At 37.3% G+C, this 19,981-nt stretch overlaps 1 protein-coding gene across 1 annotated transcript in view; it reads left to right on the forward strand.

Annotated features, from left to right (window-relative positions):
- The first annotated feature begins 1,792 nt into the window (after window positions 1-1,792).
- The window catches only part of TBCA (tubulin folding cofactor A), a 32,097-nt gene continuing 13,908 nt past the window's right edge, over window positions 1,793-19,981 (forward strand). Inside the window, exon 1 of the mRNA XM_081940137.1 lies at window positions 1,793-1,956. Within this exon, the coding sequence (XP_081796263.1) occupies window positions 1,904-1,956 (53 nt within the window). The 5' untranslated portion in view covers window positions 1,793-1,903. The remainder of the gene's footprint in view (window positions 1,957-19,981) is intronic.

Raw genomic sequence — 19,981 nt, forward strand, 5'->3', positions numbered from 1 at the left:
AAGAAAGAAAAAAGAGTAAGAGAGAGAAAGAGAAAGAAAGAACTATGACCACAATTGAGCCCAAAATCTTGCTAAGCAAGAGCGTTGTTAAGTGAGTTTCACATTTTACAAGTTGACCATGCCCACCTGGTCATATGACCACCAAACCACACCCACAAAATAGGCCACACCCACAGAACCGGTAGTAAAAAAATTGAAACACCCCTCTGCTAGAAAATTGAAATATCCTGGGAAATATTAAGAAGGCAAAATATTATATTTCTCTGTTTTTAAAGACAGAGTAGCTTTCTGTAGCTTCCTGCCCACCCCACTGTCAATGAGCCATTAAAGCCTGAGCTAGTCTACACTACATAATAAAAGTAGGATTAGCCTTCTACAGAAACTCACCACATGGCATCTGGAAACTCAATCAAACTTGGACTCAAAACACAGTCTAGAGAGTTGCCCCTGCATGGCCCCATGGGGGTCTGACAACCAATCAGAATACATTTCTTACACAGAAACAGGAAACACAGAGGTGGGGCTAAACAGAGTATAAAAACCCAGCAAGCCCTTTCTTTCTCTTTTCTTCTTCACCCATCTGGAAGCATGTGATCCACCTTTTCAGTTCAGGACCTCGAACCATGTGGTCCTGTCTACCATTAAACCATCTTTCCAAGCAGCCTCCATGTTTCCAGTGTCTTTTTCCCCACTTGGGAGCTGAACCCAGGAGGACATTTCTTCCAACAGCGCTTTCCCTTGAGGTTTATAAAGCTGATTCCCAGTTTGTGGTTTCTGGTTCCCATTTGGGCTGTGTTAGCTTTGTACTCTTAAAAGGATTTGCCTTTTACAGTTAGTTGTCAAACAAAAGTCAATGAAACAGCTTTCTGCTGGTTAGAATTTGCAGCCTTGCTTTTTTAGCATCCCAAAACAAAGGTCCTACTGGCTTTTCATATGCAAATTGACCTAGCCAGGCTGAAGAAGCTGCTTGTTCATGCAAATTCTGCTTTTATGGAAATCTTTCCATGAGGCAATTTCAGTTAAGCTCCGATGGGGTTTCTTTTAAGTTTGCAAAGAGAAGGAATCAAACTTTTAGTTTTGTTACACTCAAACAGTTCTCTTATTTTGCAAGATCAGGATGCAAACTTGCTTTACTAACTGTGCAGGATCTGTTTCTCCAGTATATCAGAGGAGAAAAAAGAGTCTAGCCCTGTAAGCATTCTTCCACAAATGAAAACAGGCTTTTCAGAGCACATTGAGCCGGCTATGTTGTAGAGGCTTTTTTTCTCATGCAACTCTTGGCCCCCTTTTAGCAAATTTTCTTAATCACAGCAAAGTCCTTCATCTCAGGAGAGATAATCAGCCTTTCTCACTGAAACGGGATGTTCCTCTTTGCTCCAAGAAGGGGTGGGGGAAATCCCAGCAACTGTTCTCAGTTAAAATGCAAACGGAGTTTGGGATTCAATTACACCATCTTTTTACTGTTCTGCCTGGAGAGTTTTAGGCTCGCTCTGAGCATCCAGTTAACTCCACGCTTAGAAATCTTATTCAGATCAAGTTCATTATCAAGCATTCTTAATATCAAAACTTACAGTTCAGTGTTAAGATACTTGTGACTTTCCATAATCTGTCCCATCACGTGGTGTAAAAAAAGATGAATTTGTTCCCAGGTTGCTTCCCCGGTTCAAAATGACCGGCATTGTCTACACGCAGGCAGAATGCCCCAGTGGCCAATCAGAAACAGAGATGTGATCACATGTCGTGGAACTACATTTCCCATGAGGCAGTCTCTGCCTACATTTCCCAGGAAGTAGTTTCTTAAAGGAAACAGCTCTTAATTCCTACACTAGCTATATACTGCTTGGACAGCGCAGTTTCCTTTCGTCGCGGCTAAGCGGTTTTTGCTTACTCCTCCTGTCTCCCCATGGCCGATCCTCGCGTCAGACAGATCAAAATAAAAACAGGCGTAGTAAAACGGTGAGTATCTGACGAGTAGTGCCTCGTACGGGGCAGCCTGGCATGGGGAGAAGAAGTTGCTTTTTCCAGGCGGCGAGTGAAATCGCAGGGCCGCGATTTAACTGCCTTATACCTCCATCATTGGCTGGAGGAGGAAGCATCAACTCGGTAGATACCCTTAAATGCGTGTATATTAGGTCGGTTTTTTTAACACTTTCCCTGCGTACTCGAACACGTTCCCTGCGAGAAAGATTACATTAAAGAGATGTTGATTGGTCGGTGGCCGAGTGTGAAATTGAACCTGTCGCTCCCATTTCTAGGTTTGTTCGCTAAGCAAATTTGATTTTTCCCCCTCTTCCACCTTTTGCCCTAAAGCCAGGGCCTGTTTTAATGGATAAACAGGCAGGTTCTATTTAGCAGCAAGAGAATATGCAGTTATATGAAATGGTATAGGGTTTTTCCTGCCTAAACAGGGAGTTGGACTAGAAGACCTCTAAGGTCCCTTCCAACTCTGTTATTCTATTCCTATTCTATCCTATCCCTATCCGTCTGTTCATATGCTGTTTTGTAGACACAGCTTTGGTGATTATCGACAGCCTTTTATGACCTACAGCTGTCTGGATAGACTGATCTACCATTTACACCCACTGATTGTGCTGTCTTTTTATAGACAAAATGTTATTCCAGTATGACTGGTCCAGAATGCTTTTTCTACTTAATATCTGTATTACTGCTTTTTCTACTTAATACCTGTATTAACTGTATATTCCAGATTCTTTGCCATGATTACTAATGATGATTGGAGTACATCCGCAAAAGTTGCTGGATTCACAAATGTCAGTTGTATCTATCCACACTTTTTCTTGTGATTTTTTATTCGCATAGTTACAGCTAACTGGTATTCCATGATCATTTAAATGTGTATTATGCAATAGTCAAAATATATTTCCAACTGCAAATGAACTTGCTTCCAGTTATGTTCAAGACATATGTAATGCGATAAATGTTTTATTGCATACAGTAGCACATCTACATATGCAATGTACTGTTTAGATATATTGTGCATGTACACATGTAATAACATTCACTGTTTTGTAAATTTCACGCAATAGCAAAGACAATTTCTCTAGCTTGTAGAGTGGGAAATCATTTTAAGAAAGCAAGAGTTAGCTTTGCTGCAAACATGTGACATATGAGAGGATAATCCTTATGTATTTACTTCATACCGGTTTTGTGAAGAGTAAGAGATGCTGATTGAGCATTTGCTAATCTATATCCAGTTCTCTTTTCTTCCAATTTAGACTGATTTCTGTTCAGAATCTTCTGTCTTAAGGCTAGTTGCAGGTCAGTTGTGTAATAGTGTGTTCTGGGTGGGGTGGGGAGGATAGAAATTGGGTTACATTTAAATAACACAGTATTGTCATGGATTCATCAGCTTTTATAATGGTAGTCTTAGTATTATAGCAGGTTATGAAACGGCTTAATGATCAGTTAATGAATCAAATTCAGAATTTGGTCTGTTGCAGTTTTTGTAGGTTTAACAAAAGAAGAAAATATTTTTGTCCAGTTTCTGTAATGTACTTCCCTGGGAGACATATAGTATCAACTGTGTTATTTCAGCACCAACAAAAATGTTTTTAATCCCTAATACCTGAAAGTACAGGGTCTCCTCTTCACATTCCTCCATATAACTAGAAACTTTTCAAAATAAAAGTATAAGCATGAGGTGCAAAGGACTGCATATATTGCTGCTGAAAAGCTAGATGTCTTGGCAAGTTTGAAGACAAGCCACTGCTTGGGTTAGGTTGCTTATTAGGTGCGTGGATGTAGGTACAAACACAAAAACACACGGGTTATCTTTCCTTTTTGTCCCCTTTTTCTTTTCTTTTTTTACTCCAGGAAGTTTTGTTCTCTTATTTTCCTTTTCCAGGACAGCACTTATTCCTCTTATCACAGCTTCAACCTGGGGGTTCTTTCCTTGTTGGCTCTTCGTGTTGTGGGGGAAGGGAAATGTGCATGTGTAGTTGTGTATTTTTGTGTGTGTAAGAGAGAGAATGAGTGCCATATGCAGATGAGAATCAATTAGTTTTACAAATGACATATCTTATTTTACAGGCAATTAATTTTAATCAACACCTATTAACACTTTTTTCTTCTGATCCTCCCCCTTTTTTGGAGCATGGTTTCTGACTGATGTATATATGCAGGCAAAAATGACACATTTGGGGGAATAGACTAGGACATCTTTCAGCTGGCATTGGCAATGCTAGTTTGACAAGGTAGGCAGTGAATAGAGCTTTTGAGTTTACAATATTTTTTCTTTCTGTTCCTGTGGAAGTTGGTAGAGTATTTTAAATTCAGAACATCTTCCTCTCAGATAAAAACACTACTTCATTTGCTAGATACTACCAAAATAGATAGTAAATAACTTGATCATTTTTGTTGTCAGTGTAAAACTCAATGTTCTACAGGTAGTTCTCACCTACTGACCTCTTGCTCAGTGAATGTTCAAAATTATGAATGTGTTGAAAAAGGAGATCTATGATGATCCTCAAAGTTGGAATGGTCCCAATGCCATGATTCAAGCTCTTGGTAACTGGTGCACATTTGTGGCAGGTACACCATTCCATAGTCACATGTTCCCCATTTATGACTTTCACAGCTGGCTTTTGAAAGTCAATGGTGAAGCCCTCAGGAAGTCATAAATTGTAGTCATGTAACAGCAGATTCACTGATGGGGTGATTCACTTAAATAAAATCTATTTAAGTCTACATAGTCATATGAAGTTTCCCCTTTCAACTTTAAATTGTTTGCTTATTTATGATTTGTATGTTTCAGAGTCCATACTTAGCTTGTATGTACATACCTGAGCTGCCTTCTAGACCTCAAGAGTTTTCATAGGTTTTCTGTGTGTGCACACAGAACAAAACATTTGCCTTGACTGCTGGATATGGTTCTTCATACACTTAGATATAATGGCAATCTGGAAAGGCCTCCCCAACATAAAAATTTCTCTGCTTCAAGGATGTTTTGCACAGTCCTGGTATGCATGCACACATAAAACACAAATGTTTTATTATAAATTTCTCTGAATGTGTTTTCTTTAAATAAAATTCACTTATAAAATCAAATGAAAATTTCTTAATCTTCTCAGTTTACCACTCTTCCAGAAAGAAACTCCTCCTTGCCCAAAAAACAGCCAACCTCATATCTGATAGCATCTTAAAGTTGCATTGCTTGAATTGTTTTATTTCTGTTTCTTCAGTCTGTGGGTCTTAACAGAATTTTGGAAAAATGTGCGTGGTCCTTTTTTGACTGTAGGTAATGGCCGTGACCAGTTGAGACTCGTCTTTCACTAAAGGAATTTTTATTTTCTTGGTTGTATTCCCTAGATCACGGGTGTCAAACTCACTGCATCATGTTGATGTAACTTGACTTATCGTGACATTTTTTGCCTTCACGGAGCTGGGGTGGGCATAGCCTGTGCATGATACATCCGGCCCGCAGGCTGCCAGTTTGACACTCTACCCTAGAAGTTATAACTGGGGAATAAAATTTCTATTCCACCATAACTAGTTCTATATATACCATTGTGATAATTGTGTAGGAAGCAGTTAAACAAATCTTTGCTGGGCCAGAAGACTAGGTAAACTGGTGTGGCTTAAGTGCCTGATGGATCTGGATGGTTCTTAAATGCACTTAGGCAATTTCCCCAATTTGTTGGTTATAATTGTCAATTTTTTGGCAGATACACATCAAAGATTTGGATGTTTTTGTTTACATGGCAACATCATCTTGTTCTTTTATAAGGGTTCTGACAGTGAAGCAAATAGGATATTGGCAGTACAGGAACTTTCAAGATAATCAGATCTAGCATAGAATAAAGCCCATTTGACATCCCATTCTGATGCAGAAGTGGCCAGGACAATAGCATTTTTCTGGAAGTCTAAAAAGGGTACATGTAATAGTAGAAATGTGCTGTGTTTGCATAAGGCTTGAAGCATTTTTTCCAAATCATTTTCAAAATATGGATAGCTAATAAGACCTGTGCTGAAGAAACCTTTCTTTGGAGCTGGAGAGTAGTGCATCTCTAAGCCAATTTTAAGTATTTGATTTCTGGAAAAAAAGATAATAGCTTTACAGAACCAGGCACATCTAAATGATGCTGATTATCTGCTCATATTTCAGGGAACTTTCCACTGGCATGTAACAGCAACTGATTTGATTGGTTGGGTAAATGCTCTGTGGAATGTCACTGTGAGTGTTTTTTTGGACTTGTTGGTAGGTTTCAGTATCTTTCAGTGTGATGTCCTTCCAAATGACCACTGCTGCTTCTTACTTTGTATACCACCAACTACCAATGACTTTGTCAAGTTATGCTTAGAAGGTGATGAAGATCAATTGACACATAGGCTGTTCATCTATCTGAATATGCTGAAAGTAGTCATATTGAGGACACTTTGCTTTCTTACTTCTGCAAAGTTAGGGGCAGTAAAGCAGGCAATCTGTTAAATACTTCCTAAGTTTGATAATTGCCTGGAAAGGTTAAATCCAACAATCTAAAGATGTTATTTGTCAGCATTTATATTCTAATTGTGGTACTCTCTCCCATTAAAAAGTAGTTTCCTAAACTGAGAGTGTTTTTTTAACCCTTAACTGTCCCTGAATTTTCTCCTTATAATGCTCCTTTTGAAGTGGTTGCATTTGGTACAAAATATAGCAGCTAAAATATGATTTTTGTGAGATATGTGAATCATGATGATTGTATTGAAATACCTGCACTGCTGGCCTATTGGTTATACGGTGCAATTTAACTTAATATTGACTTTTAATCAATCAGTTTACAGTCCAACTTGCTGTTAAATCTGCTGGAAAGATTATTTTGAAATGAACATGCTATCAAAGGTCCATCTTTCTGGCTCATAGCAGAGGACTTTATGTATTTGAATGCGCTCTGTACCCCACTTTCTCAGCATTTAGAAATCTAAAGGTGTACCTTTTTTGTCACATTTTGTCATGTTGTTAATTAGCCAACATTTGTTTTAATTTTATCTTTAATTTTTTTATATTTTCTTCTTGTCTGTTAAATTTTGTTAATCATCAGAGGAGAAAGGTAAAACATAAAATAAATTCCTTGTAGTCATCTACTGGATCAGATTTATCCCATGAATGATGATGAGTTGCCCAGCATATGACTGAGTATATTACCTTCATATTTCTTATATTAAGGAACTGACCACAACCACACTTATACATTTTCACTGGAGATACAGGATTTTGGATCATATACAGTCATGTAACGCTGAGCACAGTATATAGAGTGTCTACAAAAGTGTTATTGTCTACAGTTTATAAGTGTTACCCATAAACACCTCATTCACACTTCTACTTAAATTTCCCTAATAGAATTTGACCAGGGTTAGGGAGAAACAAGTCTTCAAGGTAGTATGAATGAATGAGAATATTATTTCTACATATCATTTGCATCAGTGTACCTTAAACATAAATATATTTCTTTAAAATATCAGTTTGGTCTTTAGTTGTCTTTGCTACTATAAGTAATACTAGTAGAGAAATACCACTGTGCCTTTTGTCTTACCAGGCATCATTTTGATTGGATCCAATAATTCTATAGGTTCTAATCTTCATGGATATATTTTTCACGGGCAGATAAAGGAAATGGCTGGTTTTTGCTATATATTGAAAATCAAAATTATTTGGTTTTGGAAATCTGAGCTCTCCTTCCACAGTAATATTGCAGAATTCAAGTTTGGGAAAGTATGAGGGGTATTTTTGGGTGGGCAAACTATTTCATCTGTGTTAACCATCACTCCACTAATAGGAATGAATTGACCATTTTATTACTCTTCTTGGACCCTTGTATTTTTATTGTGCAGTAATTAATTATCTTAGAGCCCTGGTGGCACAGTGGTAAAGGGCAGTATTGCAGGCAAACTGCTCAGATCCTGGAGTTTGTTCCTCAAGGTTGATTTCCATTCTTCCGAGGTCAGTAAAATGAGGACTCAGATTATTGGGGGCAATATGCAAATAATGTTTCTACATTGTAAACTGCCCAGAAAGTGCTATAAAGACCTCCAGGGCAATAAATAAGCCTAAGTGTTATTGCTATTCCTATTATATGCTTAATAGCTGGATTTTGTGAAATGATTGGAATCTACCTATATCACTGAAGAGTAGCTGCAATTAGCATAATATTTTTGCTTTAACTTATAGATGTTGATTTTTTTATATGTTTTCATTTTCCTGTTAAATTGCTCTCTTTTTAGCTATTTCAATATCACAGAGGCTTTAAAAGCTGCTAAATGAATGCAGTATATTAGGGACATGTGAAAGTAGTACTGACATTTGCCCATAGTTTCTCTCTGATTAAATGAAACTGACACCAGTAGATTAGAATGAGACTAAGACAATTCACATTGCAATTGTGTTAGTTTAACTTTAACAATCTTTTAACACTCTTCTTTAAATGTAGCTGACATACCATAATTACAAATCTACAAGCCTTGATTATAGAATTTTGCATCATGAACCTATGGGAGAAGTGTATTGATTTTTGAGGGTAAGTCAGACTTTTTTAAAGCCACCTTTCCAAAAATGGAATCTTCAAGTTTGTTCTTATGCCGACAGCTTTAATATATTCTTCCTGTGCTATATAAAGCAGTCACAACGCCAAGTGTTAAATAACCTATTAGCAAGGTTTTTTTAAGAAACCAAAAACATTTTTGTTCCTGAAAAATTAGGAAAAACTTCTATCTCTAATATAATTACATCATAGGTAAAGGTAAACGTTCTCCTCGCACATATGTGCTTGTCGTTCCCGACTCTAGGGGGTGGTGCTCCTCTCCGTTTCAAAGCCGAAGAACCAGCGCTGTCTGAAGATGTCTCGGTGGTCATGTGGGTGTCATGACTATCCACATGACGAAGGCGCACGGAACGCTGTTACCTTCCTACCAAAGATGGTTCCTATTTTTTTTCTACTTGCATTTTTACATGCTTTGAATTGCTAGGTTGGTAGAAGCTGGGACAAGTAACGGGAGCTCACTCCGTTACATCATAGTGCACCCTTTATTTAATAGTCGGATAAGCTGAAGGGTGAGAGCCCAACCACAGCAAGTAGGAAAAACTGGTGTGTATGGCAGGGAATATTGTCTCTCTCTCTCCACAGTATCTCCCTTTTTCCTCTTCATGAGCAGCACTTAGTGTGGTATAGTTGCCCCTCTACTGATCTTCTTACAGCCTTTGTTCCCTTCCCCTTCTGTCTTCTTTCAGTCATAGTGTTGTTCAAGCAAGGCATATATCCCTGTTCAGCAGATTTTGTCCATTAAACATGGTCTACTAATTGAGGTGAATCAGTGATTCAATCTAACTAAAATGTAACACTATTACTAGTTAAAATAACTGCATTTGGATCTCCCTTTTAACCTCAGTGTTAAAATAGACAGGATTATGCGGTCGTATTTTGGATTATTTGACCATACCAGATGGAGTTTTTCCGTCCTGAAGTTGACATATCTGCAGGGCACCAGATCATAGTCATAACATTCCATTCTTGTGGATGGTGATAGATTCAGTTGGCATATTAAAAACAGCAGTAATTAAAATGCAAATATTTCAGAATCAGGATTTTAGATGTATAATAAGAAACTGAATAAATAATTAAAACATGTTATAAACTAAAATGAACATTCTATTTCTGCAAAATTTCATTAATGCAAAAAGTCATTAATTGCCTGCTTTGAATGTGACACTTATTTTAGTCTTTGCTTTCCTTATTATGCTGTTGGGACATCTTGGAATATGTCATATATGTATTCCAAGGGGCTAGATTTTTTGACATAATCCCGAATTTCATTGCCTTCTCTAATGCAGAAATATATATTGATGTAGAAATTTGAACAAAGAACAAATAATTTGGTTAGGTTTGGAATGGAGAGGATGACTGTTTGAATGTAATCTATTTATTTCTGATAGGCCCACCCCCTTCTGAAAACATTCATCAAGAACTGCTTGACATAAAGTCATTTTTACAAATCACCAGGGGAGAATGGTAGGCCACTGTATGGTTAGCTCTGCTCGGGCTTTCACTCAATTACTGTATGATATAGTTTGTGAATATGAGTTTACTTTGTTAGAATATCTATATTTTTGGAGACTTAGAAGGTAGCATTTCCTTAAAAAAATATTCCTGTCTGCACACATACTGTATGTCTATACATTCAGATCACATTTTCTGTGGTTTACATACCTTTCCAATTGGACAGGACTCTGCATGCATACATGACACATAATCATATACTGCCGCCTTAACTTTAAAAAGTCTAGGATAAAAACTTAGATATTGATGAGTTTAATGTTAAACTGTTTAAATTTTTAATTGTTTTACAACCTAGAAAATATTATTCATGTAAAATTTTCATTCTTAAAAATTCTAAATAATATGGTCAGGTTGACACTTGAACAAGTATTTTTGGGATTAAAATTTCATATACCTCATTCAGAATACAAAATGATGACCTATTAACCTTTCTAATTAATTGCTTTTGCATTCCTAATACAGCTCTTTTGTTTTCTCCTTAGAGAATTTTAACTTATCTAACTAGGTGGTAGCTTGCTTCACTAACAATTTTTATGCAAAAAACCTTTATGTTTGCTAAACAGAGTGATTTTAGGAAGAATATTGTTTTCTCAATATTAGACTTTAAGGAACAGAAAATAGTTATATAGAGTACCACTATTCAGGGTACATATATCCTGAATAATTACCTATAGTAATTTTCAGGTTACAAATTTATGATATTAAATATATAGTCCTAGGCAGTAGGACCTCGGGTGCCAACCATAATCCATTCCAGGATTTCGGTCGGCACCCTATTTTGTTGTTACTAGAAGCAAGACTGACTAAGCATGCACACGGACACATAAAAATGGCGTGGAAGGGGAAATCGCTGCGGCAGGGAAAATGACTGTGGCTGTGTTTATTCGGCATCCGAGGATGTGTTTGTTCACCTAAGTCAGGGGTCGGCAAACGTAAACACTCAAAGAGCCATTTGGACCCGTTTCCCACAGAAAAGAAAACACCGGGGGCCACAAAAGTCCTAACTGGAAGCCCCCTGTTCAATTATGGAGCTGAGCAGAAGTTCAGTTCCCCCACCATAGAGTCTCCTCCTAGTGCGGCTTACTTTTTCCTCTACTTGTCATAACCGAAAGCCCTATCAATTGTGGAAACAACTGGAAAACCCTTCCCTTGCCATAGAGTCTTCTCCTGGTGCACTGTGCTTCTCTTCCCCCCCTCCCCGAAGCTCTTCTCAAAATTGTGGCACTGACCAATGACGGAGCTGCAGCAGAGGGAGGAAAGAGTCACATGCAGCTCCAGAGCCGCAGTTTGTTGACCCCTGACCTAAGTGAAACATCTAGTGGATTTTTTGGTCGGCACCCAAATTGTTTGTGGTCTGAGCCGTTCAGGACCCGAAGTCTCACTGTATTAATTTAGCTGAAAATGAGTTCCCGGGAACTCAATGGCATTTATTTCTGAGGGCATTGCTTATGATTATGGTATGATTGTTATACAATTTAATATATGGTAACTATTTATTATATACTCTAAAGTCTATTGACAAATTTACATAAAAGTAAGAAGTGAAAAACATTCCATTTTTAAAAGGATAATTTGTTGCTGCACAATAATGGCCTAGGCCAGGGGTGGGGAACTGTGGCTCTTTTGCGACTTGTGGACTTCAACTCCCAGAATTCCAGAACCAACATAGCTGCCTCAGGAATTCTGGGAGTTGAAGTCCACAAGTCGCAAAAGAGCCACAGTTCCCCACCCCTGGCCTAGGCCCATTGTAGTCAAATGCCAGAAGAAAATCTAAATTGCAAATTAACAATGTGATACTTTTAGCTATGTGACTTATTTGTTTAAAAAAAAGAGAGAGAAAGAGCTTTATAGCTTTCCTCATAAGCTAGGGAAATTTAAAATATGATTTAATAAAAGCAAACACATATTTGCTAGGATTAGGAATTTTTAGTTTCTTAGCTGTTCAGTTTAGTTATATGATCTAGCCAGGAAGTCCTGTGTGCACAAGGACTTCCCTGTTGCCAGCTGTGAGAATGCAAAGCTCCATCTGCCATAGTTGGCAGTAGGATCTTGTTGTGCAGATGAAGTTCTGGATCATAGCCTTTGACTTTGGAATGGTTGACTGGTTTACAACTGTTGAAGCTTAGTTATTAAAAAGCCTTAGTCAAAATATTGAAATATTTTCACACAGCCAGATTTTTGTGTTGGTTTATAGCTATCTTAACTTTGTAAAATAGTTAACTGAAAATTCCAAATGTACTTTTTTTTGTAAACATAATTAGAATTGTCTAGTGAACATTTGATATCACTTTTGTATATTTATAGTTAAAAAATGAGCTGAAGTAAAAGATAAATTATTGACTTAGCGTTTAGTAATATTGTCATTTTGGGGAACACTGAGATGTAATCTCTGAACTTCTCCTTACTCCAATATTAATTTCAGCTGTAATTTAAGATGAAATTTGTAAAAAGTTTTATCATTGTTCCAATGGTGCATTTTTGGAGGGCTTTGGGGAAAAAATAATAATAGAGAGATATTCAGAATGTTGATATTGGTGTTACTGGAATTCTTAAAATATATGCCCAGCGTTTATAAGCAAATATACTCACAGAAGGAGAGAAGCTAGACAATTACTTAGCTTTAAAAATAGGAGAAATTTAATCAGTTGATTCCTCAGTGTAGTTTTTATTTAGTTATATTTATGCATTCATTCTCTTAGCAAGTCCCCATATGCTCAGGCTGAATAACTAGCCTGAAAAGCAAGTTCCATAACATTTTTACTGTGTTAAATCAATTTGGCTGGAGTAAGTAGATTTACAGTGATTTGGGCAACATTCCCATCAGTTTTCCTTGAGGCATTTTCTTGTAATAATATTACAACTGGGTAATTGTTTTTTTGGGGAAAATAAGAGCAGTGTAAAGGAGCAGTTACATTTATTTTTAAATAAGTTAACCCTAGAATTTTATTATAGTGATATAAATGTCTGTACTAGATAACGTAACATGAGCTGTTGGTACTTAGATCACTTCTGTTTCAGTGTTTAATAGAACAAATGCTAGGTTTACAGGTTATATTCGGACTGTAGCAAACAGGACTTTGGTTAATGGACAGAATTTGCTGAATCTGAGTTTTGCCTGAATTATTATTCTGCTGGGATTTCCTGAATAATGCTTTATATAATGAAAATGTATTAGGAAGATACTGAGTCAGAAGCAATAGACAATTAACTAAGACTTAGGCATTTAGGGATTGTGAATCTAAAGATTGTAAGGTAAAGGTAAAGGGTTCCCTCGCACATATGTGCTAGTCGTTCCCGACTCTAGGGGGCGGTGCTCATCTCTGTTTCAAAGCCAAAGAGCTAGCGCTACCCAAAGAAGTCTCTGTGGTCATGTGGCTGGCATGACTAAATGCCGAAGGCGCATAGCACACTGTTACTTTCCCACCAGAGGTGGTTCCTATTTTTTCTACTTGCATTTTTACAGGCTTTTGAACTGCTAGGTTGGCAGAAGCTGGGACAAGTAACGGGAGCTCACTCCGTTAAGGCGGCGATAGGAATTTGAACCGCCGAACTACTGATCTTTCTGATTGACAAGCTCAGCCACTGAGCGTGTCCCTCTAAAACTAAAGTAAAACTGAAGATTCTACTGGCACCATATTTATCAAATATATATATTTCATTTAATTGTTTTTTTTTCTGGAGTTCAGACTTCCCTTTCCAGAAGTACTTGCTCTGATACACTTCTATCATATTCCTGAATCCTCCTCCATTTCACAGCGGAAAAAACATTCCCTGGTTTGCAATTGTTTATTTTATTACTTGGATTCTCTTAATCCTCCTTCCACTCACAGCAATTATCTCTGTAATGTGTGACACGATTCCTTATTTCAATAGAAGAAAACAGTTGCTGCTCTTGTGTGTCTTAGATGTGGTTCAAGGGTCAGTGTGAGAGGAAACATTGCTGTAGAGGGGTGGATAGAGAGATGGATAAGGGTCCCTGTATTGAACAAGTGTATCTTTGGGCCTTAAAACACCCTTCAACCATTTATTAGGCAAGCAAGTCTGATCCCCTTACTCTTTATCAAAGCGTGAACCATATTTATGCAAAGGTTTTCTTGTTGTGTTCATTGGAGATGTCTTAGGACCACATCAGTATGCATAGTTTTGTAGCCAAATACCCATTTTCCTCCTGTAGCTTAAGGGCTTGTTTTGAAATCCGTTGTGATTACCCTACATTAAAACAGCTACATTAGTCTTATCCTCCAACACCAGATGAAAAATCTTATCCTTATTGGAAACATCTCTATGACTAAAATGGCTAACACTTGACAACCATGTGAAGGGGCCTGAACATTTTTGCCTAAGAATTTCTCTTCTGAGATTGGGCCCACTTCATGTAATTTATATGCAGCATCTATGCTATTGTTAAATGGCAGTAAAATTGCAATCGCAGCAATTTCAACTTCGGAGAGGGATTACTTTACTGAAATGAAAAATTGGAAGAAAACTCATTTTTCCGGCCATACTGCTGAATCATTGCCAATATTTTTAAATTGCATGTCAGTGGATTTTTGAATACAACTATTTTTAGTATATTTATTAACAAATATATTTGTAAGAGTGCTTGAGAGAACAGCAGAAATTTGAACTAAAATTTCATAGGCTATTCTAGTTCTGTTCAGTCTGCAAAAGAAGATTTTAAAAGGGTAGATTTAAGCACATCGCTAAACAGATTTGTTTCTAAGGAATTTTTTATGAAAGGAAATAGTTATTTTTGTATATGGAAATATATTTAACAGAAAAGCTATACATTAAGGAAAAGGGAAAGAACAATCAGAACATTTAAAAGATAAACAGTAACTTGACACAAATAATAAACAGTTGATACAAGGGAGAGGAAAGAAAAACCTAGACTAAATGAAAATTGCCATAAAACCTTTGTTTAGTCAATTTTATATGATGGACAATTTTTTGTTATATGGGCACTAGTAATTGGGACATTAATTACTAGTGCCCTTATAACAAAAAATTAGGACATTAAAGGTACGTGGTGGCTCAGTGGCTAAGATGCTGAGCTTGTTGATCAGAATAAGAAAAACTTTGAATAAATATGGATCACACTTTGCTAAAGAGTAAGGGGACCAGACTTCCTTGTCTAATAAATGGTTTAAAAGTTTTTTAAGGCCCAAAAATACATTTGTTCAATAAAGGGACCCTTACCATTTCTCTATCCACCCTTCTACAGCAATGTTTCCTCTCACACTGACCCTTGAACCATATCTAGTTATTTGCGGGATCGCATCCTCCCACATACATCCCTGCGGCCAATCCGCTCTCACAGGGAGGGCCTTCTCCAGGTGCCGTCCACTAGGCAATGCCAGCGGGCGGCGCCAAGGAGTAGAGCCTTCTCTGTGATGGGCCCAACCCTCTGGAATGACCTCCCCCCCGACATTAGAACCACCTTGGACTTCCGCTCCTTCCGACAAAAATTGAAGACTCACCTGTTCCGATTAGCTGGCCTGGCATAATTATAAATGTTACAACTATGCACTCCTGGAAGCATACTCTCAACTGGTTATTTTAAGGGTAATGTTTTAATTTTAATTGATTTTAGGGCTTTTAGAGCCATATTTATTCTTCTGTACAGTACTCTTAATTTTAACCTCCTCCACATATATACGTATATTTATATTTATATTTATATTTGTATTTTATCTGTTATTTGTTGCGTGGACTGTACACCGCCCCGAGTCCCTTTTTGGGAGAGGGGGCGGTTTAGAAATGCGAAGAATAAAAATAAATCTAAGACACACAAGAGCAGCCATTGTTTTCTTCTATTGAAATAAGGAATCATGTCACACATTACAGACATAATTGCTGTGAGTGGAAGGAGGATTAAGAGAATCCGAGTAATAAAGCAAAAAATTGCAAAACCAGAGAGTGTTTTTTCCGCTGTGAAATGGAGGAGGACTCAAAAATATGATAGAAGTGTATCAGAGCAAGAACTTCTGGAAAGGGAAGCGTAAACTCCAGAAAAAAATCAATTAAATGAAATATATATTTTTGATAAATATGGCGCCAGTACAATCTTCAGTTTTAGTTCAGTTTTAGTTTTAGAGGGACAGGCGGTGGCTCAGTGGCTAAGACGCTGAACTTGTCATTCAGAAAGATCAGCAGTTTGGCGGTTCGAATCCCTAGCGCTGCGTAACAGAGTGAGCTCCTGTTACTTGTCCCAGCGTCTGCCAACCTAGCAGTTCAAAAGCATGTAAAAATGCAAGTATAAAAATAGGAACCACCTTTGGTGGGAAGTTAATAGCGTTCTGTGCCTTTGATAATTAGTCATGCCTGCCACATGACCACCGAGATGTCTTTGGACAGTGTTGGCTCTTCGGCTTTGAAACAGAGATGAGCACCACCCCCTAGAGTCGAGAATGACTAGTACATATGTGCGAGAGAAACCTTTACCTTTACCTAATTAGGACATTAATCCTATGAAAATTTCACTACAAATGATGCCATTTCTAATATGTAATTCAAAACATGATAAATTGATGCAAATGTCACAGATCCACATTTAATGGACAACATCTCTCTCCCAACAGTTCATTAAATTGAGTTTTTGGTGTCTACAACATTGCTACAAGGTTTTGAATTTCAAATGATTTGTTAGGCACGTTTATAAGAAAAATGGGGGAGGGGAAAATATGGCTCATGGTATACCCATGGTATGTAAGATGTCTTGAAAGAAAATAATTAAGTGGGTCTATGATAACTTTTCATATATCTGAAAAGATGTTTATTTACATCCTGCCTTTATTTTTTAATAAATAACTCAAGGCGGCAAACAATCTTTCCTCCTATTCTCCCCACAACAATACCCTGTGAGGTGACTTGGGGTGAGAGTGACTGGCCCAAAGTCACCAAGGTAGCTTTCATGCCTGAGGTGTGACCCAGTCTCCCTTGGTGCCTTAACCACTGGATCAAGCTGATTCTCATATGTTTCACAGAAAGAAGATCAAAATTGTATATTTTATTTTGGAATTCAAGTTACAATAAGGTAACTTAGGATTTAAAAAATCAACAACTTTGAAACAATGAGAGGAGTTTGACCAATTATCTAGCAGCATAATGGGCTGGTCTTAATTTCATATATTCAATCAGAGGCTATATAGCCTTCTATTAGGGATGTCTTAATTTGAATTCCTTTACTGAGTAAGGAGTTGGGCTCAGTGGTCTAAATAGTCCTTCCAACTGTCTGATTCTGTAATCAAAACCTCTGTTATTTTACCTAGATTTTTCATAAGAATAAAACACCAACAAACTGACCATTAAATTGACAGTCTGCTATTGTGTTTGCAATGCTAAATAAATAGGAATGTGTTTGCACATTATAATCATATATCAAGAATGCCCTGCTACTGTGGCAGATTGTTTTTTTTTATTGTATCATCTAGTCATTTAATAATAATTGCAGAAATGACAGCTCCATGCTCCTCTGTTGAATTTAGGGATTCTTTCAAGTAGGACGCATAAGATTTAAAACAAGAAGCAAATGCACACAGTCATCACAATTGTGTGAGTCTGTTGCTGTCAACTGGCTGAAATTGTATAAAGGGATGATGACTGTTTGCACATTGCACTGTTTCATCTCTGTGCCTCTTAAGAAGACAATTGATAATCATTTTCAGCCTAGATTTAGTGTATTTTTATGAGCCTGACTTTTCACTGTAGGTTGATTTTTCAGGCATTACATACCTCTGGGGCCAGGTCCATTGTAGGTAGATATGCAGGAAAACAACAGGCCCTGCACTCTCTATGAACAGGCTTATTAAATGCATATAGGTTACCTATGTTTGTTTACAAATATTTATTGTTATTTCAATTGTGGATTTTAAATGACTCATAACTGGTATAATATAACCAATAATAATGGAATCAGTAGTCCAGCTACCAGTATGGGAAAAAACCACGATTTATTACTTAAATATCCAGTGCTTTAGAGATTCATGTCCTGGGCACCTGCACCTTACCAGTTAAAAGAACAACCTCTTTACCCAGTCACACAGAGGTTCTTAGTAAAAAAACAACAACACCCCCCCCTAAGTTTTCATATTGGCTGTGATAAATTGACTTCTTAAGTTAATGCTAGCAGCTGCTGAAATTTATATAACTATTGAATTTTCCTCAGCCTTGTGGGAAAAAAGCAGGAAGAATTTTATTTTCTGTTGAAGCTGGTTGCCAAAAGTTCATCGTCTTTCATAAAAAAAAAAACCTTGCAGGATAGCACACCCATAACTTAGACATAGCAACAGTAATCTTTTCTTAAAAGCTGTGTTTAAAAACAGTGCTTTAACTGCCCTCCTGAATGTACGCAAGGATGGAGACATCCTAATTTTGGTGGGAGGAGACAGAGTATTTCAGAAGATAGGGGTCCATTACAAAGAAGTCTAATTTCTACCCATCTCCCAAAGGGTAGTGACTTCCATGTCCTCTGCTGTTTTGTACCAGATGGGCAGCATATTTCAAAAAAGCCCTATCCTCCCCAGGTAGGTTCAATAGAACATGGCATATATGCCCTTTTCTTCAGGAATAAGTCATGGGTCAGCATGGATTAGTATACCGTGTTTCCCCGAAAATAAGACACAGTCTTATTTTCTTTTGATCCCCGAAATAAGCACTTGGCCTTATTTTTGGGGAGATATTATTTTTGAGGTGCAGGAGGCAGCAAGCATGGTCACCTCATGGCTGCTGCGTTGAATATTTTCAGGGGAGGGCTTATTTTAGTGCATGCGCTCAAAAGCCCGATTGGGCTTATTATTTGGAAGGTCTTATTTTCAGGGAAACCAGGTAGACAAATCTGATGTTTACTAACAGCCATATTTATTTCAAAATACTAGAAATTTTAAAATAAGAGTTGGCAACCTTATTCAAATCACACAAGTATGAAATGTAAAGTCCTCTGAACTCAGTTTAAAATGTGAGTGCTTGCAAAATAACAAAACAGTTTTACCTGATGCATAATTTTTGGTGCGTAGGAAGATAGATGGTAGGCAAGGTTTCTGCCATTACTTTCTAGGAGCATTAGTGGAGATTCAGTTGGCTTCTGCTATATCATTCAGACGTTTGAAATTGCAGGTTGGAAAATTATTTGCAACCTGTAGATGTTTTCCTTCCTTAATCTTGCACAATTTACCTTTCAGTTCAGTTTGTTCAAATATTTTGGACCTGTCTTTTTATCCACTTGTCAAACATTTTCAGCGATCTTAAAAATAAAGAAAGAAAGGAAGGAAGGAAGGAAGGAAGAAATGTTAGGCATATAGCTGAAATGAAGATTCAGAATAGCAAAGGAAACAGTAATGCATTTCAAAATGAAGTGAGGACAAAAATAAGAAACTGAAAGGCAGTGGTAATAAGCACTGAATTATATTTGGTATTGAAACCCAACAGAAAAGTCCCGTAAAAATTGTTCAAAGATATAGTTTTGTGGAAAAAAATCTTGGTCCTTTTGGAGTTTCTGATTTTTTTTTGCATAACTTTTGTCACTAAACATTAGAGATGTTGCTGCTGTATACAAATAACACCAAAGTATCTTACCAAAAAAATCCACATGTAATGGCCTAATCTGAAAGTAATTGTCCTTTAGGTTCAGTAATTGGCTGCACTACTTTGAACTGTAATAACTCCAACTGGATGCTTCCTATAATTGGTGAGCAGTCTTTCATTTTGCTGTATTAGAATGTTGGCCCATTCCTCCATGGTGAACTGTGAGATTTTCTAGGTCCTGCTGCAGCATTTTTATGGTAATTAGTTGTCAACTGACTTTGCCCTTCTAAAACATTGCATTCATTACTTTTCTTTTATACTTGCTTGTATATTTTCGCTTATTGTCTTCCTGTACACTCATGCTTGAGTTTCAGCTGACAGACAGATGACTTGATAATCTGTTTGAT

This window comes from Natrix helvetica (assembly GCF_964273705.1).
Source record: "Natrix helvetica genome assembly, chromosome: 2".
Lineage (NCBI taxonomy): Eukaryota > Metazoa > Chordata > Lepidosauria > Squamata > Natricidae > Natrix > Natrix helvetica.